The 18,611-nt window shown below is 38.4% G+C and overlaps 1 protein-coding gene across 9 annotated transcripts in view; it reads left to right on the top strand.

Annotated features, from left to right (window-relative positions):
* DMD (dystrophin) overlaps nt 1-18,611 on the top strand; it is a 2,402,664-nt gene that overhangs the window by 1,691,168 nt on the left and 692,885 nt on the right. For all 9 annotated transcript variants that reach the window (XM_025277237.3, XM_045164452.1, XM_045164449.1 and 6 more), the window contains one exon: nt 13,711-13,943. In XM_025277237.3, the coding sequence (XP_025133022.3) occupies nt 13,711-13,943 (233 nt within the window). The remainder of the gene's footprint in view (nt 1-13,710; nt 13,944-18,611) is intronic.

Below are 18,611 nucleotides of genomic sequence, written 5' to 3'. Positions count from 1 at the left end.
GTTAGTGTGTTTGCCATACCTGCAGTTTGTAAGGTGTTTACTGACCCAGAACTTTAAAAGCTAAGTTCAGCTCAGCACAATCAGATCAAACTAACACAAGATGGCAGTTACATTTCCAGTGTCATTATAGAGACAGAGTTCAAGACTTTAGTATTGGGATTTGTCAAACTCTTTGGTGTTTTAGTTATAGGATGTGTTCAGATTTCACTTACAAAGCTGCTACTCAGATGATAAATTGAAACTCAGCTATAACCAGAGTATAAAAACCTTTTTATAAACCCTTAAGTAGTAAATATGCCACCAAGTGGTTGCCTGCCTTTTGGTAAGTTTCCAGAGCATTCAACTGAATATTGAACTATACAACATGTGATGTTAATAGATAATTTAAATAATATTACTCCAGAATTGAATGCCATGTTGCTTTTATGTATTAGAAAGGAAATCGTGTATTTAGGTGTCTAAGGGGTCAAAAGATGGTATCTTAGATTGGATTTTCTGAAAGCATGGTCTGAGACAAAAAGTTGCATTCATTAGGTTTAGTGGGAATGAGTATTGGTAGATCTACCTGTAAGGAAGTGAGGGCAGTGTTACTGGACAGAGTGGGAGAGGCTGATCCACAGAGCAGTGAATACTGCAGCCATGGGGTCACAAAGAGTCGGACACGACTGAGTGACTGAACTGAACTGAAGTCAAACTGACAGAGAGCTTGGAGCTGGATTCATCCTTCATAGTTGTCTAAAATTGAGGCAGGTGAGCTGGGCCTTAATATCCTTGTACTGACCAACAGCAAGCCTCAGGGAGGGATGCATTAACAGTCATTATTAACAGAACCTGGTGTGCGGGTCCATCGACTCCAGGAGAAGTGCGATGGGGCCCCATAATATCCACCACAGAGAGGTATTGGCATATTCTTCTTTACCCCACAAAGGTTACAAAGAAGGAGGTGTAATGACAGAAAAAGAAATTGGTCATTTTTCACTGGGCCTACATGTGTCAGAACCACTGATATTTACAGGATGGTCTTTATTTTGGTATTCAAAGATCTCTTTTAAATCTCCTTAGCCCAGAAGGGAAAGAAAGAAGTCCACACTTTGGCTGGTCTATGGATTCCTTTTGTAAAAGTTGTAGTGAAAAACACATAAAATTTACTATCTTAACCATTTAAAGTATATAGTGTGTTAATTTTTTGCCATTGCACAACAGATCTCTATAAATTTTTCATCGTGCAAACAGAAACTCTATAGCATATGATAGAATTTCCTTTAAAAAAAATTTTTTCTTTTGACTGTGCCGGGTCTTCATTACTATGCATGGCCTTTCTCTAGTTGTGTTGTGTGAGTTTCTCATTGTGATGCTTTTTCTTGTTGTGGAGCACAGTGGGCTTCAGCAGTTGTGGCCGGTGGGCTCAGTATTGTGGCTCAGTAGTTGTGGCACACGGGCTTAGTTGCTCTGCGGCACGTGGAATCTTCCCTGACCAGAGATCAAACCCATGTCCCTTGCATTGGTGGGCAGATTCCTATCCACTGTACCACTCGGGAAGTCCAGGATTTACTTCTCTTTAAGGCTAAATAATATTCCATTGTATACTTATACCACATTTTCCCTATCCATTTATCTGTCAATGGACATTTAGGTTTTTCCCACCTCTTGACTTTTTCAAAAATGCTGCAATGAACATCAGTGTCCAAATATCTCTTTAAGATCCTATTTTCAATTCTTTTGGATATACTATATATTCAGAAGTATGATTGCTGTGTCGTATGATAATTCTAGTTTCAACTTTTTAAAGAAACTCCATACTGTTTCCCACAGAGGCTGTACCATTTTACATTCCCAACTACATTGCACACGGGTTCCAATTTATCCACATCCTTACCAACACTTCTTCTCATTCTCTCTCTCTTCCTCCCTCCCCCACCTCCGACTTTGATTTGCATTTCCCTGATGATTAGTGATGTTGATACCTTTCCATGTGTTTATTGGCCATTCATGTATCTTCTCTCAAGAAATGTATATTCACATCCTTTGCAGATTTTTTAATTGGGTTTTTCATGAATCCCTCTTTCATCAGTCAACTCAGAGCCTTCCTTCTTAAAATATAGATTGCTTGGGAATTTCCATCTAACTTACTAGATTTTGATCCTGGAGAAGTATTTTAATTTATCCAAATCTTAGTTTCCTCTCCTGCAAATTGATAGCAATGTTGCTCTCCCTGCCCACAGAGAAGCCAATGGATAAAATGACTGAAATGACACTTTTATGCTTTTATACTGTATAGCTCTGTACAGATGTAAGGTATTATTATGAATTTAGGCCAAAAGAATTTACATGTTAAGACTACTTAATACTATTTCATTTACGTTGGAGCTAATGGTTCCTTTGCTTTGTTCTGGCTGATGAAACTCTAGATTGAGACTCTAATGAATCAGTCTCTCTTTCTACCACCCTCCCTCTCTCTTATGCATCCCTTCAGGATTCTGCTTCATTCTAATCTGGATAACAACAGCAGCAAATGTTGGTTGAGGCCACTGTGTATCAGACATCACACTGGGTTGGTGATGAAGAAAAAGATAAATTTGATCCTTTAAGTAGCTTATCTCAAGGGTGAGGCTTGTGAGGGAGGACCTGGCACATGTTTAACAACTTGAAAAACTCACTGCTAGTTATTTTGCTTCTGAGGGTAAAAACATAGCTTACCCAAGCAAGTATGAGACTCATTTGGACTGAATTATGTAGAGAACACTGCTTACCTGGTTTTGTTCATGTTTTACTACAGAATCTTATCTTTAATATTCAGGTAGGGGCAATTCTGTTGAAAACAAAAAGCAGATTGGATCCTTTAAGAATTTTTCAAGGTGCTAAAATTTTTGATAGAACAGCAGTGTATTTACTATTATGAGAACTATGTGATGAACTCTAGCTGCTATGCTGTGGCTAGTCACTCAATCGTGTCTGACTCTTTGCAACCCCATGGACTGTACCCCACCAGGCTTCTCTGTCCATGGGGATCTTCCAGGCAAGAATACTGGAGTGGGTTGCCATGCCCTTCTCCAAGGGATCTTCCCAACCCAGGAATCGAACCCAGGTCTCCTGCACTGCAGGCAGAGGGAAGCCCAAGAATACTGGAATGGGTAGCCTATCCCTTCTCCAGGGGATCTTCCTGACCCAGGAATCAAACTGGGTCTCCTGCATTGCAGCCAGGTTCTTTACCAGCTGAGCTACCCAGGGAAGCCCTGTTTTCTAGCTGGTTATACCCAAATGAATGTATGCATTTTATTCTGATGTCAGTTTTAGAATTGATGATCATTCTTCATCAATAGCGTGGTCTTTTTTATGGTCTGATCTGACTTTTCTTCCCTTGTTTTCTGCACTGGTCTGCCTGCTTCATGGCCATCATTATTACATTCTCTACTCTTTTCATTTACATAGTTTTAAGTGTACTAACAATGAATTTTTACTAAATGCTTGGCTTTTCAAATATCCTATAAAATATTGACTGCCTGAATTATAGGCATCATAGAATGATTATGTGTATCTTCAGTTTTCTGTTTTTCACACTCTAACTAGAAGACTCTTTCTTAACTGTGTTCTCTTTGTTGGATCAGCATTTGTTTTATTTCTGTAGCAATGGGAGGACCATTTTAAACTTGTTCTGGATGCAAGTCTTTAATTGGTAAAAATGGAGGTTGTATCATGTATTGTTCTATAACAAGTGACTCCCACATGTAGTGGCTTAAAATAGGAATCATTTATTTAGCTCATCATTTGGGAGTCTGCTTTGGATTGGTTGTGTCTCGGTGATCCCTTTGTTAGTCTCAGCTAGACTCACTCATGTATTAATGGTCAACTGGTAGTCAATGGCCTCACTCATGTGTTTGGTACTTGATTATTGGATGAGAAAATGGATGTGACAGAGCCACTTGCCTATCATCATTCAGTAGGCCAGTGAAGTTTGCACAGTGGTGAAAGGTTTCCACACATAGCCCAATAGCTAAGAATTTCTCAAACCTTTGCTTATGGTCGTGTTTAATAATATCCCATCCATATTCAATGAATGGAGAAATATACTACGGCTCTTGATGGGAGCATCTGGAATGTCTCATTACAAGGGTGTAGATGCAGGAAGAGAAAGAATTTGTGGCCATTTACTCTCTACCAGAGAAGCTTTCACTTTTATCATCATGACATTTCCTGTGTCATATTATTTACTGTCCCTCATAGCTATAGCTTCAAGTATTTACTGTGTCTCAGTGTCTGCCCAGTATCCTGTGGCTAAAAGTGCTGAGTTTCACTTAACCTATACTTCTAAGGTATAGGAGCGCATAAACTTAGATGGACTTAAAGCAGGTGTCCCCAACCTCTGGGATCTAATGCCTGATGATCTGAGGTGGAGCAGGGGTAATAATAATAATAGAAATAACATGCACACTAAATATAATGTGTTTGAATCATCCCCAAACCATCCCCCCACCCTAGTCTGTGGAAAAGTTGTCTTCCAGGAAAATGCTCCCTGGTGCCCAAAAGATTGGTGACCACTGGCCACCAATGTGATGTCCAATGTGATGTAAAAAAGATGTCCATGTCCACTACAAATGTACAGATCAGATCAGATCAGTCACTCAGTCGTATCCGACTCTTTGTGACCCCATGAATCGCAGCACGCCAGGCCTCCCTGTCCATCACCAAATCCCGGAGTTCACCCAGACTCACGTCCATCGAGTCAGTGATGCCATCCAGCCATCTCATCCTCTGTCGTCCCCTTCTCCTCCTGCCCCCAATCCCTCCCAGCATCAGAGTCTTTTCCAATGAGTCAACTCTTTGCATGAGGTGGCCAAAGTGCTGGAGTTTCAGCTTCAGCATCATTCCTTCCAAAGAAATCCCAGGGCTGATCTCCTTTAGAATGGACTGGTTGGATCTCCTTGCAGTCCATGGGACTCTCAAGAGTCTTCTCCAACACCACAGTTCAAAAGCATCAATTCTTCGGTGCTCAGCCTTCTTCACAGTCCAACTCTCACATCCATACGTGACCACAGGAAAAACCATAGCCTTGACTAGATGGACCTTTGTTGGCAAAGTAATGTCTCTGCTTTTGAATATGCTATCTAGGTTGGTTATAACTTTCCTTCCAAGGAGTAAGCGTCTTTTAATTTCATGGCTGCAGTCACCATCTGTAGTGATTTTGGAGCCCAGAAAAATGAAGTCTGACACTGTTTCCACTGTTTCCCCATCTGTTTCCCATGAAGTGATGGGACCAGATGCCATGATCTTCGTTTTCTGAATGTTGAGCTTTAAGCCAACTTTTTCACTCTCCACTTTCACTTTCATTAAGAGGCTTTTGTGTTCCTCCTCACTTTCTGCCATAAGGGTGGTGTCATCCACATATCTGAGGTTATTGATATTTCTCCCGGAAATCTTGATTCCAGCTTGTGTTTCTTCCAGTCCAGCGTTTCTCATGATGTACTCTGCATATAAGTTAAATAAACAGGGTGACAATATACACCCTTGACATACTCCTTTTCCTATTTGGAAACAGTCTGTTGTTCCATGTCCAGTTCTAACTGTTGCTTCCTGACCTGCATACAAATTTCTCAAGAGGCAGATCAGGTGGTCTGGTATTCCCATCTCTTGCAGAATTTTCCACAGTTTATTGTGAGCCACACAGTCAAAGGCTTTGGCATAGTCAATAAAGCAGAAATAGATGCTTTTCTGGAACTCTCTTGCTTTTTCCATGATCCAGCGGATGTTGGCAATTTGATCTCTGGTTCCTCTGCCTTTTCTAAAACCAGCTTGAACATCTGGAAGTTCATGGTTCATGTATTGTTGAAACCTGACTTGCAGAATTTTGAGCATTTCTTTGCTAGCGTGTGAGATGAATTCAATTGTGCAGGAGTTTGAGCATTCTTTGGCATTGCCTTTCTTTGGGATTGGAATGAAAACTGACCTTTTCCAGTCCTGTGGCCACTGCTGAGTTTTCCACATTTGCTGGCATATTGAGTGCAGCACTTTCACAGCATTATCTTTCAGGATTTGAAATAGCTCCACTGGAATTCCATCACTTCCACTAGCTTTGTTCGTAGTGATGCTTTCTAAGGCCCACTTGACTTCACATTCCAGGATGTCTGGTTCTAGGTGAGTGATCACACCATCATGATTATCTGGGTCGTGAAGATCTTTTTTGTACAGTTCTTCTGTGTATTCTTGCCACCTCTTGTTAATATCTTCTGTTTCTGTTAGGTCCATACCATTTCTGTCCTTTATTGAGCCCATCTTTTCATGAAATGTTCCTTTGATATCTCTGATTTTCTTGAAGAGATCTCTAGTCTTTCCCATTCTGTTGTTTTCCTCTATTTCTTTGCATTGATTGCTGAAGAAGGCTTTCTTATCTCTTCTTGCTATTCTTTGGAACTCTGCATTCAGATGCTTGTATCTTTCCTTTTCTCCTTTGCTTTTTGCTTCTCTTCTTTTACAGCTATTTGTAAGGCCTCCCCAGACAGCCATTTTGCTTTTTTGCATTTCTTTTCCATGGGGATGGTCTTGATCCCTGTCTCCTGTACAATGTCACGAATCTCCCTCCGTAGTTCATCAGGCACTCTATCAGATCTAGGCCCTTAAATCTATTTCTCACTTCTACTGTATAATCATAAGGGATTTGATTTAGGTCATACCTGAATGGTCTAGTGGTTTTCCCTACTTTCTTCAATTTCAGTCTGAATTTGGCAATAAGGAGTTCATGATCTGAGCCACAGTCAGCTCCCAGTCTTGTTTTTGCTGACTGTATAGAGCTTCTCCATCTTTGGCTGCAAAGAACGTAATCAATCTGATTTCGGTGTTGACCATCTGGTGATGTCCATGTATAGAGTCTTCTCTTGTGTTGTTGGAAGAGGGTGTTTGTTATGACCAATGCATTTTCTTGGCAAAACTCAAGTAGATAAACCACACACACACACACACACACACACAGGAGAAGGAGAGAGATTGAGGAAGAGAAATTTAAAACCCTTTGAATTAATGATTTTGAACCAGAAGCAATCCGCCTCCCCACCCTCCCTCCCCCTGGCCCCTGCCCCGGCCGCTTTCAGAGACATTTGATAATGTCTGAAAACATTTCTGGTTGTAAAACTGGGAAGGTACTCTGGTCAAGGATACTGATAAACATCCCACAAAGCACAGGTAAGCCCCCCACACCAAAGACTTATCCATGCCAGAATATTAACAGTGCTAAGGTTGAGAAACACTGCTTTTTATTTACTGCATGTGTGAAGAATTCATATGAGTTATGAATCCACATATGAATAATAATTTATGTATACAAGTTAAAAGATTCAAGGAAAAAGGGGGAATGGCAAGGTTATTTCTGTCTTCAAATTAGTGTAGAAAGGATCCTTGTTTGGGTGAAGTCAGGTTGGAGATAGTCCTCAAGAATAATATTCAACTTGTGGGCGGAAACCAGATTTACTTGATTTTTTTTTTTTTTTTTTTTTTTTTTTTGCCACCATTCTGTGCAGCTTGTGGGATCTTAGTCCCCCAACCAGGTATATGACCTGGGCCCTCATTAGTGAGAGTGCAGAGTTCTAAGCACTGGACCACCAGGGAATTCCCTCACTTGATTTTTATAATCCATATTTTTGTGAGTAGTTCAAGGTGATCTTCTCTCGCTAATTAGAATGAACATTAGATGATTTTGTGGATACCATAGGCTATAAACTATAGCTCTTGGAGTCAAAAGTATTTGAGTAATTAATAATATTATATTTTGAGTGGGACATGTATGAAAAATATCTGATGATCATATCAGCCTTAGAAATAGGTATAGGGGTTAAGTACACTGTCTTGGCATTGTCATTGGTTAATGTGAAATCCTCAGCAAGGTATTTTACCTTTTAGTTAAATGGAAATAATGCCAACCTGAAAATCAGTTGGTAAACATTAAACAGGGCTATCAATAACCTTGCCTGGCATGTAGAAAACCCTGAGTAAATGATTGTGGTGAAAGTGTAGGTGGTGATCTCTTTTCCAAGTGGCAGAAAATATTTCTTACTTGGATTACAGACTTAGTAGAAGAAAAGAATCAATTAAAAAGTGATTAAGTAGCATTGCTAAGCTTTAAAAGTCTATGGGTCTTACTGTCAACTAATTTGTTTCTCAAGTCCAGAAATATAGTTGGTTATCATGAATCCTTAAGTTCCTTTTCTCCGGGACTTTCCATGTATAATACAAGCTCCTACTGTGCTAAAATGTAAATAATTGATGATAGTTGAATCATATATATTATTTCCTCTTTAGAATGATGAGAAAGAGTATAGACAAAATACATGTTTATGGATTCACAGTGTTTGTTTCTAATTTTTCACGTGTACCTGTAGACTACAAATATTTAGAAAGAAGTGAGGTTCTTTTACAGTCTATGCATGATTTCTAATTTTGGTACCATGCACTTTCTCATATGGGTTTTATTAAACTACATGCCATCCTTCTAAATACTCAAAAAGAAAACTTTCCCTGTGTTGCTTGCATGGAGAACAGTTGTTTTATCTATTGGTGATATGGATAATAGCTAAAACAGTCTTTCCTATAGCTAGTGTTAGACAGTAATTCAATTTAACCACATATACAAAATGGTACTTTTTAGATATCTGTGTTAGTGTGAGTCCAATAATTTAGCATTTAGTCAGTGACTGATTTTTCAAATATCAAAGGAAAGAAAACCAAAAATTACCCACATTCATACAACAAAGCTAGAAATAGAATATGTGTTCCTTGTTGTCTTATCAATCAAAGGAGACCTGTGAATTACAGAAAAACCATGTGTGAATACTTCAAAGAAAGTATTCCAAACACATTGTGTATGTGTTTTTTAAAAGATTTAGTAGTTCCAAGTAAAGCTGTTAGTCTGACTAATCATGTACCCTCAAAACCAATTAAAATTTTAGACTACAGAAATGTTCTTCAAACACTTTTGAAAAAATGAGAGTTCCCTCCTAAAGCCAACACCTTTTAATTAACAAAATACTCAGAGCAAAGCTGTGGTTTGCAATAGTGTATTACACCTACTGTTACTCATGCTACTATTCCAGTATGCCAAACTTGATACCTTTCAGCAATTTTGAGCTTGACTTTTTGTATGCTAACTATGGAAAGGAAATAGTTTTTAGTAGAGTTATTTTAATTTTCTAATGAATGCGTATGAAACACATTACGCTACAATTAGTAGTCAAACTACACAGGGTCTGTGTGTGTGCATGCACTTATCTGTTGATATATCTATTTATCTTTTTACCTATCTACTTGGCTTAGTTATACACATTGTAATACATGCTGTTCTGACATGAACTGATTAACCAAGGACACTAGCACCTGTTGCTGGAGGGACGGTTAATAGTGTGACACCATAAAGACTCTTCCCCATGCTGGAAGAGATTCTTTCTCCTTCAGACTTGAGAAGGATGACCTTGGTTTTAAAGAAGCAGAAATTTGAAGCAACCATTACTAGGGCCAACTTCTTGTGACCCTGGGCAGTGGCCTGAGGCAAGGGGCAGATATCTCAACAAGCATATCAAACTGCAGGGGCATTAAACAGGAAGAAAAGGATATCCACTGGCCAGAGGGGAAGCCATTTTTGGTGCTCCTTAAGGAGGAGAACCTGGAAACCCATCCTAGAACTTTATGCTTAAGATTCTGTGTATTCATTTACATATCCTAACTGCTTCCCTGATTAGGGTTATGGGTTGAGAGAACTCTCAACAAAACCTCTTTGCATCTTTTAAATTATACAGTTAAAAGAAGACTCCCCTGTAATGAGTAAATACCCCTCCCTGACCCTTGGCATCAAGATTCTGTTGCTCAGTCTGGGAAAAACCATTTAAACTACCTCTTGACCACCTAATAAGGTGATTTGCTTATGTTTTTAGTAAAATGACATAGAAAAGAAACAACCTCATTTTTTTTTCTCTTTAGATAAAAATAAAGGCATCTGAAAATGCAGTGTGAGTTGGTATATGATATACATAATAAAATAAGACCTCAAAATTTTTCCTTTGAAGCTTAATAAAAATCTTGCTTAATAAAAAAAATAAATAAAGTATATGCACATACATGAATCTAGAGGCAAGTCTTTTTGTGTTTAGTTGCTCAGTCACGTCTGACTCTTTGCAACCCCATGGACAGCCTACTCTGTCTGTGGGATTCTCCAGACAAGAATACTGGAGTGGGTAGCCATTCCCTTCTCCAAGGAACTTGCCAACCCAGGGATTTAACCCAGGTCTCCTGCATTGCAGGCAGACTCTTTACTGTCTGAGTCACCAGGGAAGCCCCTAAGTCTTTTTAGAAAGAATGAAATATTTTCCAAGTAGTGTTATAGATAGAATTGGCCCTAAAAATGTGTGTGATAGATGAAAATTTGCCTCTTTCTAGTTTTTTATAGCACTTTTTTGTCTATTCTTGGAGACCCAAAGTTTCTGGAGTTTAGAATCCAGCTCTGAAGTACTATCAGCTACGCTGTAGCCATCTTAAAATCCCCAGCCCTAATAATGGTGTAAGATTTTGTCATGCTAATTTAGAAGGTGAGCAGCCAATAAACACTGGTCGAGCAGCAGAAGGGAAAAACACACAGTGTTTCTACTGTCAGAGCAGTGCTGGGAGGATCAGTCTCATTCATGTATTCAGAGGTTATCAATTGAACACCTGCTAGATTCTATGACGCCCTTCTCCTGCCCTCAGTCTTTCCCAGCATCAAGGTCTTTTCCAGTGTGTTAACTCTTCACACCAGGTGGCCAGAATATTGGAGCTTCAGCATCAGTCCTTCCAATGAATATTCAGGGTTGATTTTCTTTAGGATTGACTGGTTCGATCTCCTTGCTGTCCAAGGGACTCTCAAGAGTCTTTTCTAATACCACAGTTCCAAAGCATTAATTCCTTGGCACTCAGCCTTCTTTATGGTCCGACTCTCACATCCATACATGACTACTGGAAAAACCACAGCTTTGACTATGGCCTGCCCGATGAGTCCGTAAATCATATCCTTTGCCCACAGTGGCAGCATAGATGGCTGCATTGCTCTGCCTCTCAACTCTCCTTTGAATCTTTTTTAGCTGTCTTTGTACTTGGTAATACTTTTTTCCCCATTGGAGAATTTTGTGATATTACCCTCTCAATGTTAATTGTACTTTTTAGTCATCTTAAAACATTATTTTTCAATCTCTGGTCCTAGCCTTTCTTTCCAGTAGACTTACCCACTCCAAAAAATGTGCGTTCCAGAAAACAGTTGAAGTCTGATGATTCTCTGCCTTTTTATTCTTGGCTATATAGAAATTTAAGATGACGTGATCATTTCCACTTCATTAAGCTACTTCTTTGTTGGTCAGAAACAAGTCTAGAGAAAAAAAATCTCATTCCTACTTTCTTTTGACAGTGAATTTTTCAACAAGTCAGTTAAAAAAAAGCATCTGACATCTCCCAGAACCTTGAAATCCTCCCCAAAATACTGTGTGTTGCCAGAATATCTATTGTTTTGTATTTTAAGAACAATCTGTCCATATTTCCTAGTCAGCTAGGCATTCCACAGTTAGCTCCTATGGTGATATTTTATTTTAGCTCTCTTTTCATCCTCACCCATGTGTTCTCTCCAGGAATTCGGCTCTTCTCTTGGAATCCCTTTTAAGATTTTTAGAACCTATTGGCTCCCATGCTTTCTCCTACTAGACTGTGGAGTCACAGGATGCTATTTCTGCTTCAGATTATGTTTCATTCTTTCTAGAAAAAAACCTTAGAGTAGTGAGATAGCTTGGGAAACTTTCTTCTCCATCTCCTCAGTATCATTGTCTTTTTAGTCATTACTTCTTGGCATTAGTTTTGTTTTTTTTTTTTAAGTCTTTATTGAATTTTCTACAATATCGCCTCTGGTTCTGTGCCCTGGCATTATGGCCATGAGACATTCTAGATCCTAGATCCCCAGCCAGGGATCAAACCCACACCCCCTGTACTAGAAGGCAAAATCTTAACTACCAAACCTCCAGGGAAGTCCAAATCTTGGCATTAGTTTTCATTCTATCTGTCACCTCACTTTTTTTTAATTTCTTCCTTGTTCAAGATTTCTTCTTCCACCTGTAGGAACCTCTTGTTCTCCCCAAGAATCTTGAGAGATAGGAGACATGCCTCCATTCCTTTCATCATCTTCTGTAACAAAAAGACAACCTTAAAAAAGCTGAAAGTGATATAACCATGAAAAGTCATTTATGGTCACATCAGAATGGAATGCCATATGGCACATTTTCTTCATGCTTCTAGAACAATTGCCTTATTGTCCATACCTCCTAGATTTCCCATTGAGATGCTGTGTTTGCAGCTTTACTTCAAAACTTTCCTTCTGAACTACACAGGCCACTTTTTCTTCACTACCAGTCTCCTGGGTGTATCAGGCTCCAGGAGCCATTGCCTATGATCTCAATGTGACACTCCTTATCCTTCATCACTCACCTGCGATAACCCAGCTGTTTGTTGATATTTAGTATCAGTTCACACCAGCAAATTCAGTCCTTCAGTACATATAGGGCTATACCAGGCCTTTGGCCGAGTTTTTCCTCAAATATTTTATATATTTCAATCCCTTATCTCTAACTTCTCACCATATTTGTTTATCATTCTGCTTCTTATTTATCATATATATGTGTGTGTGTGTATATATATATATATATATATATATATATATATATATAGTAATACCTAACGCAATTACCTACTAGTGTCAGGAACTATGCTAATATTTTTCCTTTTATTTTCCTGGTATTGTGCTATGTGCATTTCTTGTATTAGTCATTGAATCTACACAGTTTCCCATTATGACATTAACCCTATCATTATCCTTACTTGCTGAAGATAAAACCTGAAATTTAGAGAAGTTTGGTAACTTAACCAAGGTCACAGAGTTCCTAAGACAGAGAGAGGTATTCTCTCCCAGGGGGGTTTTAGTCTGAAACTTCAGATCTTAACTATTACCATATGCTACCTTACACTACAGTGTTCACCACTATTCATATTAATTTAATATTTCTTAGTAACTTTGAAACCATGTTTCATTATCCAAATGTAAAAACGTTACTAGTTCTGATTTTTCAAAAATAACTAGCTTTGATTTTCTTCACAGCTAGCCTCTTTATTACCAGTCTGAAAGCAAAGGAAAAAAAAATATATAAGCTTCTCCCAATATAACAGAGCAAAGACAAGAATATTTCATTGGCTTTGATTTCTCTAGAGTCCACCGCCAAAGTAATTTACTTCCTATTCAGGGAAATCGTAAGTTTGAAATAAGATCTTATCCAATCTTTACTTTTTTTCCCCTCTTGATTAAAAAAAAAAATAGGTAAAACTTATTCACCTGGCACAGTCTGAATACTTGCTATTTTTCTTTACCAGTTCCACAACCTGTATAATTGTCATTGAGAAGGACTTTCTAAATTAAATTAATTGTTCAGCCATGAGGATAATCAAAACCATTTGAAAGACTGTTAAAGGTTTATTAATGAAAAGTTGGGATCTATGAATTTTTCTATCATGCAGTACTGTCTAAAGTGTCCATATGGTTAGGAGAAAAACACATGATGCCATAAATAATACTTCGGTTGAAATTGTTGCCCTTACATCAGTTTTATTTTTATTGAAATTGTCTTCTTATCTTGTGTTTCTAATTTTTTTTTCTTTTTTTAAAAAAAAATTTAGCTCCTAGTCAGACTGTTGCTCTGGTGACACAACCTGTGGTTGCCAAGGAAACCGCTGTCTCCAAACTAGAAATGCCATCTTCCTTGCTGTTGGAGGTCCCTGCACTGGCAGATTTCAACCGGGCTTGGACAGAACTTACCGACTGGCTGTCTCTGCTTGATCGAGTTCTGAAAGCACAGAGGGTGATGGTGGGTGATCTTGAAGACATCAACGAGATGATCATCAAGCAGAAGGTATGGGGGAAAACAGATCACAGTTGGCAGAGGTTTGTCTTGAAAGTGAAGACTTTCCACAAGTCACTTAATTCTCCAAGACTATTTCCCACCAGTTTTTATGCAGTTTTTTCCCATCAGCCAACACACTCCTCTATTTACTCTGTTCAGTCCAAATATGATCAAGGAAACAAATTAATGCAGTTGTCTAAAACAGCCATAAACTGCACAGGAATACTGGGAGTAAAAAAGCATAACCCTTAAAGTATAATTGGCTTAATGAAATTCACTAAACAACTAGTATTTTAAAAATCTATTTTACATCAAATAAATACCTCATTTGAGCTATTTACATTTAAACTGTTTGTTTTGGTACTCTGCAGCCAAAATATATTCCAGAATCAAATATAATAATCTGGGAATTGGTTATTCAGTCTTCTGAGTTGTCCATGCCAATTTTCCTCCTCTAGTGATAAGGATAATTGAAAATAAGCTAGAAACAAGAAAAGTAACAAAACATAATGCATTTTTAAATAACATAGATCTTAATATTCATATTTACTTTTAATGCTATGCTCAAACATGTTTTTAATGCAAAGATTGCATTTCTCAGCCTCATTGCAATCCACTCTGCAAAATTATGACATCAATGAGAGACATAAGAATACACTGAAATAAATATGATTTACCTAGCTAGAAAAAATATACTGTATGTCTTTTATATTTCTGAATGAATAAGAAAAATAGTTTTGAAAGGTTTATATGCTATAGCTTTTCACTTGTAAATGATTTTTCAAGTCTTTATTCTGAAGAAGTAATAAACTGTACTGAAGTTGTTTAGCTGTTACAGAGCTACTTTTTGAAAAAACAGTGAGTAGGGGCAGACAGATTTCTTTTTAAAATGAACTTCAGCAATTCAGTAAGAATGCAAATTATTTAATAGTAAGCAACCTGCAGTTAAAGTATCTTAATCTTAGACTCAGAAGACCTGAATCCAGTGGTCTTTTCTTTGTCATTTGCAAGTGGCATGATTGTGGTCAAACCATTCTCTGGATTTTGGTTTCCTCTTCTGAGAGCAAGGCTCAAAGAATTCACATTCACATACATCATATAGTGTTGGTTATGTGTGAATATAAAGATATGTAAATATATATATATGCTGTTCTGCTGCTGCTAAGTCGCTTCAGTCGTGTCCGACTCTGCGCGACCCCATAGACGGCAGCCCACCAGGCTCCCCCGTCCCTGGGATTCTCCAGGCAAGAACACTGGAGTGGGTTGCCATTTCCTTCTCCAATGCATGAGAGTGAAAAGTGAAAGTGAAGTCGCTCAGTCGTGTCTAACTCTTAGCGACCCCATGGACTGCAGCCTACCAGGCTCCTCCGTCCATGGGATTTTCCAAGCAAGAGTACTGGAGTGGGGTGCCATTGCCTTCTCTGAAATATATATATATAGTTATCTATATATTTATATAAATGTATAGTTGGTTTTGGAAAGCCAGTACAGTTGCCAATCCAATGGGAGATTGCTTCTGAAATCCACCATGGATAACAAAATCTGCAGATGCTCAAGTCCTATAGTTGGCAGATAGGGAGGGTCAACTCTGCTAATTAAAAAAAAACAAACATGTAATTGGACCTGCACACTTCAAACCTGTGTTGTTCAAGGGTCAATTGTATTTAAATTTGTTCCCATGCGCACACACACACACACACCTGTAATCTCTCTTCTCTTGCTAAATAGTAGGGATGCTTTTCCTGCTTCTTCCCCTTATATTGTGGGGGGGGGGGCAATAAAAAAAACAAAAGATGAGTTTGGGGAAGTATTTATTATGAGAATAAATATCAGAAATACTTATCAGAAAATAAGTATCTCCTCTATATGGAGTTTTAAATAAATTCTGACTTTACTGTTTGAGGTATAAGACATGAGGCAGTATCCCACAAGTGCTTTATAAACTGTAAAATGCTATCTGCCTATTTATTCATATATTCTATAGTAAGTTTATATTGAGCTACTACTTAGTGCCTGGAAAATACAGAGTTGGATAAGATAGGGGCGAAAAAGCACTGACAACACTCTAATAGAAATAAATTTTAGCCCATATTTAACTTTAATGATGTCCCAACCACTTTTCTAAGTACTTTGTGTATCTGTGTGTAGACTTAGTCACTCTGTCATGTCTGGCTCTTTGCAACCTCATGGACTGTAGCCCGCCAGGCTCCTCTGTCCATGGGGATTCTCCAGGCAAAAATACTGGAGTGGGTGGCCATGCCCTCCTCCAGGGGATCTTCCCAACCCAGGGATCAAACCCAGGTCTCCCGCATTGCAGGCAGATTCTTTACCATCTGAACCACCAGGGAAGCCCTTGTGTATACTACTTAATGTTTACCACAGTACTATGAGACTTACACTAAAGCACAGTGAGGTTAAGTAACTTACCCAAGGGACTTCCCTAGTGGTCCAGTGGTTAAGAATCTGCCTAGCAGCACAGGGGATGCAGGTTCAATTCCTGGTTGGGGAACTAAGGTCCCGCATGCTGTGGAGCAACTGAACCTGTGTGCTGCAACTAGACAATCCATGTGCAACAACCAAAGATCCCTGCATGACAGACCTAACACCTGATGCAGTCAAATAAATAAATAAATATTTTAAGAGGTAACTTGCCCATGGACACATAGTAAAAAGACAACAGTGAGATTTGAACTCAAGCAGTCTGGTCCAGAATCCCCACCCTTAATCACCACAGTTTTCTGCTTCCCTGGATATCCTTGGGTGATGCTCCAGGGACTAACTTCATGGCAGGGACATCTAACTAAGCCAGGGAGGAGGATGGATGTCAGGAAAAGCTTCTTGAAGAAGATAAAACCCAAGCCAAGCATTCAGGAACAAGTTGGAATTAACCAGGTAGATTAAATGACAGAGGCCAAGTGCTTTTCACTGAGGTTAGCAGTACAGTATGTTATAGAAAGTGTGATTCCATCTGGCTGGAACTAAGGGGATGAGGAGGGAATTGATGTTGCATAGAGAAGGGTAGAGCTAAAATATGGGGATTTTTCCTTACCAGACTACAGAGGGTTTTTTTTTTTTTTTTTAATTGACATGTAGTATTACAGTAGTTTCAGGTGTACAATGTAGTGATTGGATATTTTTATCCATTACAAATTTATACAGTTTAAGTCATTAATCTGCTAAAAAATAGGCTATCCTACACAACTATTACACTATCGACTAAGGAGTTGATTATGGCCCACAGGTGGTGGCAACCCTTAAGGAATTTTAAACAAAGAAGTATTGATAAAAGCATCAAATGTAGTTTAGCTGCATATTATTGATAGGTTTCTCTCCATGCAAGCAACAAATCAAGCAGAAAGTAAACTTGCTCTAATTAGCATGAAGGCAGTGGGAAAAGATGGGGCTTCCCTGGTGGCTCAGTGGTAAAGAACCCACCTGCCAATGTAGGAGACGTGGGTTCAGTCTCTGGGTCAGGAATATCCCCTGGAGAGGGAAATGGCAACCCACTCCAATATTCTTGCCTGGGAAATCCCATGGACAGGAGCCTGGCAGGTTACAGTCCATGGGGTTGCAAAAGAGTTGGACATGGCTTAGCAACTGAACAAAAACAATGGAAGAAGACCCAGAAAAAGAAAAGTGATCTAAGTGTGCCTGGGCATTTAGTTATCAGGCTCTACTTGAGTCTCCTTGTGACACTATTTTTCTCTTTATTCTGTGTAGCTGTTCAAAATTTAAAGTTTTAGGAGTCCAGCTGACCTTGCTTAGGTCAGACCCCCACCTCTTAGCTAAAAGAAAGCAGAGAACATTGATTTAAACCCCTCTCCTTCCAAAGCTCCTTACACTGGAGGAGAGATCATTTACCCGCCCCCCACCCTAGTCTAAGCAATATGTTTATTTCAGCTTTGCAGTATAGAGACCTGAAATAAAACTATTTATGCCCCAGTACTATAAATATAATTTTGACACGTTCACATTCAGTAATTGGTTCTCCAAAAAACATAGATTGCTTTCTGGATAATGTGAATGAAATGTGATAAATAAGGTTCATTTTTTACAGAGATTAGAGTTGGGGGATTGTAATTGTAGCTGCAGAGCATCAGAAATTAGAAAAGATGATGTAACAAAACATCTTATGACTCTGAGAGAACTTAATTTTGATTTTATTAACTTCAGACCAAACTTTAGAGATGCAGTGATTAAAATATGGTCCCCAGAAAGGGAATAACAAGATGGCATTTGAATAAGTTAGCTTTTCATAGTTCTAGACCTGAAATTGAAAAATCACACATTTGCTATTAAGTTTCTATTCTCCTTTAGCGTAAATTGTTTAATTAAATTCTTATCTTAGAAAATTGGGGGCTGCTACCATTTAGAAATGAAGATAATATTTACTAAGTGAATTATATTAAGCAAAAACTGAAAGTTAACATTACAACTATAATTTTGTAAAAGATTGTTATATGTAGCCATTTAAAATATTAAGCAACTCGACTGCTTAATTTTAGAGTAAAAAATATGCTATTGTAGAGGAATAGAGATGTGTGTGGAATATGCAAATTAAGCCTTTAAAAGTAAAACACCCATGAAGCTCTAAGTTTATTTTCTAAAATTGGGAATTTATAGCAAAGGATGATTTGTAATAGATAGTTTAGTGTTGGAGAAATCTGATAAAAAATG

Source organism: Bubalus bubalis, chromosome X (genome assembly GCF_019923935.1).
Source record: "Bubalus bubalis isolate 160015118507 breed Murrah chromosome X, NDDB_SH_1, whole genome shotgun sequence".
Lineage (NCBI taxonomy): Eukaryota > Metazoa > Chordata > Mammalia > Artiodactyla > Bovidae > Bubalus > Bubalus bubalis.
Note: the sequence above shows the minus strand (reverse complement) of the source record. Positions and strands in the feature narration are given on the sequence as shown.